The 11,110-nt window shown below is 44.6% G+C and overlaps 2 protein-coding genes across 3 annotated transcripts; both read right to left on the bottom strand.

Annotated features, from left to right (window-relative positions):
- Positions 1 to 278: 278 nt before the first annotated feature.
- Positions 279 to 5,147, bottom strand: ruvbl2 (RuvB-like AAA ATPase 2). 2 transcript variants are annotated; one of them, XM_085419803.1, is made up of 14 exons: positions 5,052 to 5,147; positions 4,239 to 4,293; positions 4,044 to 4,099; positions 3,776 to 3,917; positions 3,470 to 3,599; positions 3,319 to 3,385; positions 2,274 to 2,380; positions 2,052 to 2,145; positions 1,756 to 1,974; positions 1,569 to 1,687; positions 1,336 to 1,455; positions 1,126 to 1,255; positions 909 to 1,023; positions 279 to 648 (listed from the first exon to the last, which is right to left on the bottom strand). In XM_085419803.1, exons 2-14 carry the CDS (start codon positions 4,291 to 4,293, stop codon positions 623 to 625), a joined length of 1,380 nt encoding a protein of 459 aa, XP_085275929.1. In that variant the 5' UTR covers positions 5,052 to 5,147; the 3' UTR covers positions 279 to 622. The 2 variants fall into 2 exon arrangements, with proteins under 2 accessions (XP_085275929.1, XP_085275930.1); XM_085419804.1 differs by having other exon boundaries at positions 279 to 642.
- A 1,419-nt stretch (positions 5,148 to 6,566) lies between these two features.
- Positions 6,567 to 10,818, bottom strand: ftr83 (finTRIM family, member 83). The gene is made up of 7 exons (XM_085419788.1): positions 10,137 to 10,818; positions 9,716 to 9,811; positions 9,307 to 9,540; positions 9,049 to 9,208; positions 8,838 to 8,900; positions 8,449 to 8,517; positions 6,567 to 7,437 (listed from the first exon to the last, which is right to left on the bottom strand). Exons 1-7 carry the CDS (start codon positions 10,710 to 10,712, stop codon positions 6,911 to 6,913), a joined length of 1,725 nt encoding a protein of 574 aa, XP_085275914.1. The 5' UTR covers positions 10,713 to 10,818; the 3' UTR covers positions 6,567 to 6,910.
- Positions 10,819 to 11,110: the final 292 nt, after the last annotated feature.

Here is an 11,110-nt window from a genome sequence, read left to right as displayed (position 1 = left end):
ATCTTTAAGCTCCCCCTTGTGGTAGCAACTGTAACTATTTTATTAGTGATAAACGTTATGAGTGATTTTGTTTTAAATTTTACATCCAAACGTTTTTTTCTTCAGCTGGGGTAATAAACTGATCACTGATCAATCCTGACCAGACTGCACCACCGCCTGGTCAGGCAGACACATCATTCTCATGTTTATGTGAGCCTGCACCTCCAAAAGCTAACTTTAAACGTGAAAAACAGTTTCGTAGCTTTCAAGTTTAAAGGACAAGAAAGAAAGAATCTCAATATGCTTAGAAAAGCTTGTTTACTTATTTTCATAAAATTAAACCATGTAAAAGGTCAACAACATAAAACAAACACTTAAGGAATGGGTATTCACGCCACAAGGCCTCAGAGATGAAGAACTGGGGTCATTTCAAAATGTGATTGAATTTCAGTCCAAAAGATTTGAATTTAAACAGTGTGGAGATCAAGGACAATTCTGTGTCCACCTCCAGTCTAATTCAGTTAATTCAAGAGGCTAAACTCAAATTTGGGAAGAAGTCCGGTTGTGAATCGACACCAACACTAGATGACGGCGAACAGCATAAAAAAACTTCACAGAGGAGGAAGAGAAAGCATCGTCTTCATTACGAGGTGTCCATAGCAGCTGTTTCTGAAACATAAGAACATCTGTTCATCATGTCATGTCAAACCTGCATATTTACACAGAAAGAAAACCGAGCGCCTTCTTTTCCAGCACGACTGCAGCACTGAGTTGGGAATAACGCCGTTTCACAGCGTTTTTCTCCTCAGATCACTTTTAGTATTCTAAACCTAAAATCTACACTAGTTACTCCCACGAGGGGTGAAAACCAGCGTTTAACTTGTGTGAACGCACGAGCTGCTGATACAGAGAACGAACAGCAAACTCACGTGTTTCATTAAAGAGGAAGGAATCCTGATACTCCTTCATGTACTGAGAGGATCTGGCCTCATCCAGGAACAGAGAGTAAACTCTTTTAATGTCTTCTACCTGAACCTCTGTGCCCTGCAAAAAACAAACGGCACCAACAGAGTCAACGTGACAAAACTAAAGAAGCAATGGATGTGATACACGTGCAGCTGCTGAAGTCGTTCACATCGAGCTTACCTTGCGTTTACGACACACCAGCCCTGCGGTGCTGATCAGCTGGATCGCGTAGCGCAGTGACGTTTCCATGCCGATACGAGTGAGGACCGTGTGAGCCTCCTCGCTCAGCTCCACATCCTCCTCCTCACACCTGAAACGGAAACCTCAGCTTTACATTTCATCTGCGGCAGAAGATGGAAGCGTCTGCTGATTATGAACACGCGTTTTTACCGGATCTTCAGGATCTGCTTCGTCTCTTTTTCGGTGTAAGGGGAGGTGGCGATGATGAGCAGCCGATCGAGGAGATCGATGGGGATGCCGTGAGGGCTCTGATAGTTTGTTCCACGGATTCTGCAGGGAGACGAGTGAGTAGCACGTTACTAACGAAACACCCAAATTATTCAGTATTACCTTTACTGAAGCGGAAGGCTGACTGAAAGCAGTACGGTTTGGAAAAACAGTACCGAGTGATGCCTCTGTTGGTGGCCATAATGAGAACTGGGGAGAGGTCACTCTCCAGGGCACGGTTCAAGAAGGAAAAGCACTCCATGTCCAGCATATGCACCTCATCAATAAATAACACCTACAACAAGAGAGAAACGTTTAACAGAAACTCATGAAAAGCAAATAGAAGCATATAAAAACACTCACCCCTGGAATGATCTCGGCCTTTCCTTCTTCCCTCCACTCACACACTTTGGCATTAATCTGCTCGCGGACTTCAGACTTGATCTCTCCGGTGTCTCCAGAGAAAAGAGCCAGGAAGCCTTGTGTGCGACTGTTAATGACATCGATCTCGTGGAGCGACACTGTGTGGACCACCTCTTTTCTCTTCTGCAGCTCTCCCTCAGGACACTGTACAAACTGTGTCTAAAAAGATGGTAAAGAAATTGATTTTAAAATACTGCATCATCCAACAGCACGATCTGAGCGCTGTGACAACAGACCTGAGCTCCCATGGCATCGTAGTCTCTGGCTCTGGTGAAAGAGCGCCCCAACTTGGTGATCTTTCCAGTGGCTTTATCGATGGTGATAACATCTCTGAGAGAAAAGCAACAGAAACGCTCAGAAGACACGAGTCCTGTGCAAGTCTGAGTGATGCTGTAAAACTTCATATAACATTCATATCACATAACAGGTCCTGTAACAAGATCACCTACTGAACTTACCCCGCTTGCACCTTCTCTTTACTCAAACTGTCAATCATCTTGTTGCCCAAGTCGTAGATCGTCTCCATCTCCGTAGTCTTTAGCGTCAACTTGCCCACCTTTGCACCCTGATCCAAGGCACAAACTTCTCAGTAAGTTATATGAAGTATCATAATAATAATAATAATAATGGATTGCATTTATATAGCGCTTTTCAAGACCCTCAAAGCACTGTACACTTCCACTATTCATTCACTCTCACATTCACACACTGGTGGAGGCAGCTGCAGTTGTAGCCACAGCTGCCCTGGGGCAGACTGACAGAAGCGATTACCACTGGTGTGACCTGGGGTTGTGCGATTGGACGAACATGTCGACGACAGGCTCAGCCCATCAGCGATCGTTTTCACAAGGACGATTTATTTATTTGCCCATGAGTAAATTTGCTAATAATGATGTAGCTGCAGAAGTTGGTGATAGCCTAGCATACTCAGCTGCATGGTGGACACGTACGTGCTCATGCAAGTTAGCCGTGTTTGAGTGCTTTGCTCGCACTATACGTCTGCACAAGCCGCACACCGCTTTGGTTACATCCTCAGGTTTACCTCTTTCACGTGGTTTAAAAATCCCAAATTGGCGACTTCATATTTTTTCAGTGCTGTCAGCGTTAACGTGCCGTCATCACGACTAACGCGATTAACAAGTAACCCATCGGGAGCGCAGACTGAGTCGAAATCCCTAAAATGTCTCTGTCAACGCATTGTCGTGTCGTGATGATTGACACGTTAACGCCACAGCCCTAATTTTGGGGGGAAATTAGTTCATCCCTGTTTGGACTTCCTCTGTGTTGTAAACGTGCAAATCAGTCTGTGCATGACTACATTGCTCCGCCCATCAAAAAGTCTGCGCAGGTGCAAATATATCGCCCATTGTCGATTACTGGACGGACGACTGTAGGCTGGAAAATGTTTACATATCACCCAACCCTGGTGTGACCAATAAAATACTTCCCAAAGAACCACATAAAAAGACTGGGTTCACTATATTACGAGTGGAAGCTGCTTACCGTTCCTGTGGCTGGTCTGTCAATCTGGATCTCGACCACCTCTCCTTCAATGATCTCCGTCTCCTCTCTGTTAAAAAATAAAAACAGTTAATAGCAGTTCTTTTCGTATAAGAAGATTTACCAAACTCTATTACAGCATTTGCTCACTCACTTGATCCTTACTCCGATGGCTTTTCTAAAAGCTTGGCTAAGTGCCTCAGTCTTGCTCATCTCCAGGGAGAAGATCTCACTACCAGCCAGTGCTGTAAAGGGTGTATCAGGGCCAAGAGACTGGGCGATGCCTGCATTGGAAAACCCCCCAAAATCAAAAACAAAGTCTCAGCTGAACCCACACTCTGCCAATCAAGCTGGGAGCAACAAAAATGTACCCTAAGCCAATCCCATCAATCCAAGAAACCAATATCTCTTCTAGCTGGGGCTAATATTATGTTCTGGAGGCTTCCAGTGGAGATCTTACCCATAGCAATTGCAGTTTTTCCTGTGCCAGGCTGGCCAGCAATCAGTATTGCCCTGCCAGCAATGTGGCCATCTTTGATCATCTCCAAGATGACTCCTGCGGCTCGACGGGAGGCCAGCTGGCCAACCATCCCCTGAGACACCTGGAATTGAACATAGACATGTAAAAGGCACATCTCCTCGACACAGACACAGAATATTTAAGTCACAAATCCATTACATGCTCCTTAAGAAAGAGAGAAAAAAGGCATTTAAAGACTTAACGCTACCTGTCTTGGTTCTAAAGCATCATCCAAACCAAGGCCACGAATGTGAGAATGTGCACCTAAACAACAAGGTGAAAACAGATAAAATAATGTGAGTCACAGGAAGTAAAAAAACTCAAAAATCAGGTACCATGTGCACCTATCACAGCACTATCACACAGTAACCAATCATCATGTGTTTCCGGGTCTCAGTCATACCAATTCTCTCGATTCGTGTGATGTCACGAACCTCTGGAACCTTTGTAGTTGCCATCTGTATTAAAAGCAGAAAGATCATTCATTAATCACTATAGAGTGATCCTGCCCGGTTTCCTACCACTACTTTTACATTTAAAAACAGGCATTTCGCAGTATTAGACCTTCAGACTATCCCACTCCATGTCAGAATGTCAAACAACAGATAAAAAAAAAAAAATTAGCTCCAGCAAGAGATTCAAATATTTCTACTGACGTTTTAACGACATACAACCCAGTCACTATTAAATAAATGTTAAAAACCAAAACACTTTGGTGATAAGACTACCACAACATTAAGTAGTTAGATTGTCAAACAATTAACACTTTAAAGAGCCCGTCCTGGTCAGTTGGTTGTCATAGTGACAGAGTTGAGCGCATGCCACAACAGAGTAAGAACAGTGTTAGCGTTACGTTAGCCTGGTTTCTAAGGCTTTTTATTCTTCATATTTTTACTTTTTCATATAAGCAACGGGAAGCTCGGGTATCGCCATAACACAGATTTAATAATGTGGTACACGAAATCCACAAATCTCGTTTGGCGCCAAGTAAACAGAGCAAGGATAGTGCCAAGTAATGCTAACGCCAGCTAATGTTATGTTAGCAAATTAGCTAGCTCCATTCAAAGCTTTCTTCTTTGAGTAACTCCTGCTTAGCAAGACGAAGACGTGATGTTCGACAGAACATGGAAGGATGATCCTACAGGACACATCGTGTAACACCACGGTGCGAAAGCCTGGAGTTAACACTGTTTATATTGATCGCATGAACACTCACCTGTGCAGCCACACTTGCGAAAATGTGAGAATGCGGCGCTTCTTTCTAATGGTGCGCAGATTAAAAGCGTCCGTACAGAAACAGCTTCTTTTCTTTTTTTTCCCCCCTGCTAGGGGATGTTTGGGTTGACTGCCCTCTATGGACTCGATGGTAAAAGGACAGCACGAGCTTGTGATTTACAGGGAGTGGCAGGAAACCTTAACGGTGTCCTGGATTATATTATGGACATTTGAATCCGTGTAGCCGTTTCAGTCCAGAGTGGTTAAACTGTGTGCTAGGCTCCCTTTAACTCCCTTTTCCACGGACGGGCTATTTTGTTGCAAGAAGAAAACGTAAAACCTTTAATATTTACTGGTGTAATGTGCTGGGTTACGGAACTGAGATGTTGTAGAGATGTCAATGTCATACTGTACGTAAGCTGGACCAGCCAAGGAAGCACTTTGCTCTGTTTTAGTTACTGTTTGTACACGCTAACAGCGGAAGCTTTCACTTCAGCCACGATAAAAAACCTGCTCAAACTTAGTACTGCAGACGTTTGTCCACCAGAGGCTGCAAGAGCCCCGAGTTATATTAAAGGTTGAAGAATTTCGAAGTTGAAGCCAAAGTTTTTGCAGAGTGGTGTTGATGATGCAGTAGGCCGGATAAACAGGCTCCGCTTCATTCATCTTAGTGTAAAAGCCTCTTTCATTTTTTAAACTGAGAAATATTATAATCCAAACTATGGAGATGAGTTTGAGATTTTTATTGTCGTCTTTGTCTCAAGCTCAGCTTCATATTTGCAAAAAGTAATTTTAAAAGCTTACAAATCAAGACTGCAGTATTATTGAACAATGGGAAAGCCTGCCTGCTGATTATAATCTCAAGGTTTCTGGAGGGGTTTTCATATCCTCTCCACTAGACCTTTCAAGCTCCACCTCAAGGCCCAGGCCACAAACTGAAGTCGCTTTATTTAAACATCACAGCAGAGCGACTGCTGCACGGTGAAAGGTAAATTTCGGTGCTCCTGAGTTGCTACACTAACTCAGAACAATTTTTATTTCATTTTAAACTTCGATAACAAAACCAAAATAAATAAATAAAAGAATAAATAAATAAATGAATAATAAATGTAAAAAAACTAAACTAACTCAGAACTTTTTACTGAAGAACTTGACGATACATTAGGACTCAGTCATACTTCCACTCAGCTGAACGAGTCTTAAGCGTCACAGAAACCTCTCAGGTACACCTCGCCTGTTCCTGTAGAGTTCCTTAATGACCTCTCAGCTGCTTTTCAAAACACTGCTTTAAGCACACACAAACACACCATCTCCTCCCAGTCCACACTCAAAGCTGGGTCTATTTTACATTTGCTTATTAAATAATTGCACTGTGAGTGACGTTGCTAATGGCAGGAAATGTCTGCCTTTTAAAGATCTTACAGATCTGGCTCAGAGCTGATTAGCTTGAAGAGTGAGTTAGGAAGCTCGTCATCGTAGAAGAAATGAGAGGAAAAAATCCGCATCACAGCTCATGCTTGTTACCAAAAGTTTATTTGATAAAAAAAGCAAAATATCACAAATGGTCATCACATTGTACAAGGTTCATTATTTTGAATTATAGTGTAAATATGCATATACTATATTATTTCTGAATTAGTAAATGCTCATTGACTTTCTGCAACTGATTTTACACTGAACACATGTTGATTTGCTGAATATTTGCTCTTCGAGCATCGTTTCCCCCATCAGCACATATCGGATACCAAACAAAACAACGATCTAATATCAGAAAAAAAGGGGGAAACAAAAGCATATTTTCTCACAACAGCAGTACTTTGCATCATTCCACACCCACTGATCTTTGGATGTGTTACTTAATCACAGCTGGATAATGGTAATGGCTGACTCATACCAAACCCAGAAGCCTGGATAGACAGGTTCACTAAAGGAGGCATTAAAGCGGTGGATTAGAGACATGGTTTCCCCAACAGCGTAGAATGAGAGAGTACCCCCGGCGTGATCCAGGAAAACGCCGATGCGGGAGGAGTAGGGCGCGCTGACCTCTTGCTGGTCCTTGTTGTGGCGGGCTGAGTAACTGGAATCAGAGCAGAAAAGGCTCCATGACTTGCGGTTGTAGCCGATGCGGCAGCTGTCACTGTAGCCCGATCTCTTGATGCCTTTGTAGGCGATGCCGATGGAAGCCCCCTCCCCACTCCAGTCTACCTCCCAGTAGTAGGTGCCTCCAGAGAGGGGCTCCTTACACAAGACCTGTGGCAGGGAGTCGAACCTGGCAGGGCTGTCAGGGTAGGACTGGGGGTCTCTCTTGAGGGCAGCTTTTCTGTTCCCTCGTGACAAGTAAAGCTGTCTGTAGGCTGTGTTTTGGTCCAGAGTGAGCTGGCAAGCATCTAAAGATGGGTGGAAGACAAGTTCATTGTTTACTCGACAATGCTTAACTTAAATCAGTCTGGGATAAACGTAAATGAGGAAAGCAAATAGCCAAAGCATCTGTCCTACAGCAGCTGAAGCACCCCACTCCAAAGCAGCAGCAGAACGTCATCGACATCTCAGTTAAACTTCTACTCACTGCGGTAGAAGTTTAAATGACTTCTGCAAAACACACTTTGAAGGAAAAGCAAGAGACCCTCTGGCTGGACACGGAAATCAGAATAGTCACCTGACTGCTGTGTACCTCCACCTCTGCAGGTCACAGCTGGTGGGACACCCGACGCCCTCGGCTAGATCTGCCCGGCCTATGATCTGGAACGCCAAAGGTATCAAACACTGTTTGTGAGTTTGACCACAAACAGAATTCCAGCAAAGACCTTTTTCAGCTGTGACGTGAGTCAATGACTATGCAGTTTCTCCCAGCGCTAAAGTTGAGAGGCCCCAAAGATTTCTGTTGAAAGCTGGATTAACCTCCTGAGACCGTGTCCTCATATGGGAACATTACATTTAGACTTACACTCCATCTTACAAAATCAATATTTTACACTCTGTTAATAATGACCATAAAACTATATTGTGTTATGCTGCCAAACAAACCCACTGTCTCTATATCGAGGACATACTTTTTAATATATTTATGTATTTAAAAACCTTTCTGTTCAAAGGCGATGCTTCTTTTTTTACTTATTGGCTTCGAGAAAATTTGGAGAAATGAAAAATGCATCCCAAACAAGAGCTCGTGTTGCAGGAGGTTAAAATGCAGCTTAAGTAAAGATGACATAGCTGTGCAATATTTGCAGTGAATCAGTCCCAACCTCTGTCAACACTGTAGGACTAACAGTAGCTTCTAAGAGCAGATTTTGTGGTCAGCCACAGGGTCTGACAGAGAACCTCGTCAGCATCTAATATGCGTCATGCAGTGAACTGAGCAGAGAGAACGGTGAACAGTGTGGGTCAGAGCAGAGACTCACATCTCAGGAAGTCCTCCCTGTACTGAGGCTCCTTGACTGGCACAGACTTGTACACGGGAGCTTCGTCACCTGTGAGAGGAAACACAGAAAATGAGACAGAGTTGTGTGTCAGCAGTTTTTAATGTGCTGCACCTGAACAGCTAATACGTGTGCAGGAGGTCACGTTCTCGTCACACTATCAGTGATCAGGCAAACACCTCGTAAAGCAATCTAACAGGAGAATGGAAAGAACTGAGGAAACAGGGCCAGATGATGAAACGCCTGAGCGTTATGACTCAACACCACATCTCCTGGCTTTAGCCTGACTCTGTGCTAAAGTTGTTCCGCCCTCATTCATTGTTGTGTGTATGAGCAAGTTGTGAAATGATGCTCTTGAAAGACTGACTCACTTTTTATTGATTGATATTGTTTCTTCTTGGAATCCTCCAGCTCACAGAAGGTCATTTTGTTAACTGCAAATACAGAAAAACCGCTCAGTCATCGTGCTTTCTTCATATGTTTGAAATAACACAGTGAGATTACAGCAACATCACACTGCAGTAGTCAGATTCCCTGCTGCATCTGTTCTGTGAACATCGAGACGTCAGTCTTCACGCTCACCTGTCTTGGCTACCTTAACCAGTTCGTCATTGCTGGATTCATTCAGTTGCTGTTTCAGCTCAGAGACGGCTTTGGTCACCGGGCCGAAGGAGAAGTACGGGTTGACGCTCACCGACGGCAGCTCCTCGGCCTCTGTTTGTGCTATCAGCATGTGGTAACTCTAACAACAATATAAAAGTAAGATAACACTGATTCTGTCAGATTATATTTTTATCTTTATGAACATGCCTTCCTGAGCCGCTGGCGGCTGCCAGTTACCTGGATGAAGTGGATGTGGTCCTCGGTGCGAGACAGCTGGGTGATCTCGTTGTCTCTCGCCTTCAGGTCAGCGATCTCATGACTCAGACGCTCCAGATGGCTCTCTGCGTTGTTGAGTGCTGCCCGCTTGTTGGAGGATATCAGCTTTGCCATCTCTTGCTGCATCCTCTCAATGGAGCGCATCATGTCGCCAAACATCTTCTCACATTCCTGAAGCGCCCTCTGGGCTGAGTTCTGCACAGGAGACATTGGAGTGTGTCGTAAGGTGAACTGGTGTCGCACTGGTTTTTACGATGACACACTTAGAAGAAGGAATGCTGTCAGTGCTGTTAGCTTCCGCTCAGCCTGTAGCGGTCAGAGTGCTCGTATCTGTCTGATGGATGATAATGACGGTGAATGCGGCACAAACCTTGAGAGAGTCCACCGCGTGTTTTAGTTCCTCCATCTGTTTCAGGCGATCGTGAATCCTCTCCTGGATCTCAGCCTGGGTGGCACCCAGCCGTTGCTATAAGACAGTTGAAACATTGATGATTATTATGACAAGAGCTTTACGCAGAAGTAACTCAAATATATGAAATCGTCTAAAAAAATTAGCTTAAATGTTTGGCTTTTAAGTTCAGGGGTCCAGGTTCACTGGACGCCAACACCTTTATCTTTGTTTGCATGAATGGGCGTCTATTGTTGCTGCTCTTTCATGCTTTGCTCCCCACCCTTTAACTGCTGTAGTGCACCGTGTTACAGCTTTAATACGGAATATTTGACCCTTATTTCTCACACGTTTTAGCGTTATTGTTGAACCAAAGGAGGACCGGTACGAGGGTGTTGCCTACCTGTTCCTCAGACCTCTCCTGCTCAGCTGACACCATGTCGTGGCCCTTGTGTTCTTTCACTGTGCACAGCACGCAGATACACATCTGGTCGGTGCGACAGAACAGCTCCAGACCCTTCTGATGCTGCGGGCAGATCTGCCTGTCCAGGTGGCCGATTTCATCCACCAGCTTGTGCCTCTTAAAGGTGGCCGACTCGTAGTGGGGCTTCAGGTGCTTCTCGCAGTAGTGCGCCAGACACATCAGGCAGGACTTGATGGCTTTGTGCTTCTTCCCAACGCAGATGTCACAACCTACATCCTGGGGTCCAGCGACGTTGTAGTCGGGGGACGGAGGTGGAGGCGGAAAGGACTCCGAGTTGCGTTGGAGCGTGGAGTTCCTTGAGCCTCCGACGCGCCTCGGAGTTGGCCTCTTGCTGTAGGAAACCCTGCACTCCGGGCAGTTGAACGAGCCGGTGTGTTCAGCATGATCCCAGTATGTCTTCAGGCAGATGGAGCAGAATACGTGGCCACATGGGATGGACACAGGGTCCCTGAGATATTCCTTACAAAGGTAGCAGGTGTCTTGGTCAAAAGACATGGAGGCAGTTTGCTTCTTTTCCCTCTAACGCCGAGAAGATGATGTGAAGTCAGAGCCTCACTTGTGTCAGCACTGTGGCAAAGTGACTGCACAGGTAGTGCGGGTGCAACTTATATAGAGTAAACAGAGAGGGAGGATAAACAGGTTAAGCCGAAACCAGTAAAACAAGGGCGGAGAAAGAAAAGGACACAATGAGTAGATCCACGTGTTACAGAATGCTGAGAAAATGAATGATATGTGCGATCTGAAAATATTTGATCCAAAGAGTTGTAGTTTCCATTTATTACATTTTGACACTGTAAAAAAACAAAAGGTCCAAACTAAGATAGGAAATTTTGAGCAGCAACGATGTGTAATCAAAGGATACCACGTAATATTCACAGGAACTGAAGCATTAT

This window comes from Rhamphochromis longiceps, linkage group LG10, assembly GCF_057381845.1.
Source record: "Rhamphochromis longiceps isolate RC_006_pf linkage group LG10, R_longiceps_female_GT1.1, whole genome shotgun sequence".
Lineage (NCBI taxonomy): Eukaryota > Metazoa > Chordata > Actinopteri > Cichliformes > Cichlidae > Rhamphochromis > Rhamphochromis longiceps.
Note: the sequence above shows the minus strand (reverse complement) of the source record. Positions and strands in the feature narration are given on the sequence as shown.

Bases quoted from the DNA above. Each gene is read 5' to 3' on its own strand.
- ftr83 (XM_085419788.1), bottom strand. From the start codon at position 10,712: ATGTCTTTTGACCAAGACACCTGCTACCTTTGTAAGGAATATCTCAGG. The intron at 9,209-9,306 runs GTAACTGGCAGC...TATTGTTGTTAG, and splicing joins ACCACATCCACTTCATCCAG to AGTTACCACATGCTGATAGC. The intron at 7,438-8,448 runs GTGAGTCTCTGC...ACCCATCTTTAG, and splicing joins CAGGGAGGACTTCCTGAGAT to ATGCTTGCCAGCTCACTCTG.
- ruvbl2 (XM_085419803.1), bottom strand. From the start codon at position 4,293: ATGGCAACTACAAAGGTTCCAGAGGTTCGTGACATCACACGAATCGAG. The intron at 2,381-3,318 runs GTAAGCAGCTTC...GCCTTGGATCAG, and splicing joins ACAGACCAGCCACAGGAACG to GGTGCAAAGGTGGGCAAGTT. The intron at 1,688-1,755 runs GTGAGTGTTTTT...CTCTTGTTGTAG, and splicing joins AGGCCGAGATCATTCCAGGG to GTGTTATTTATTGATGAGGT.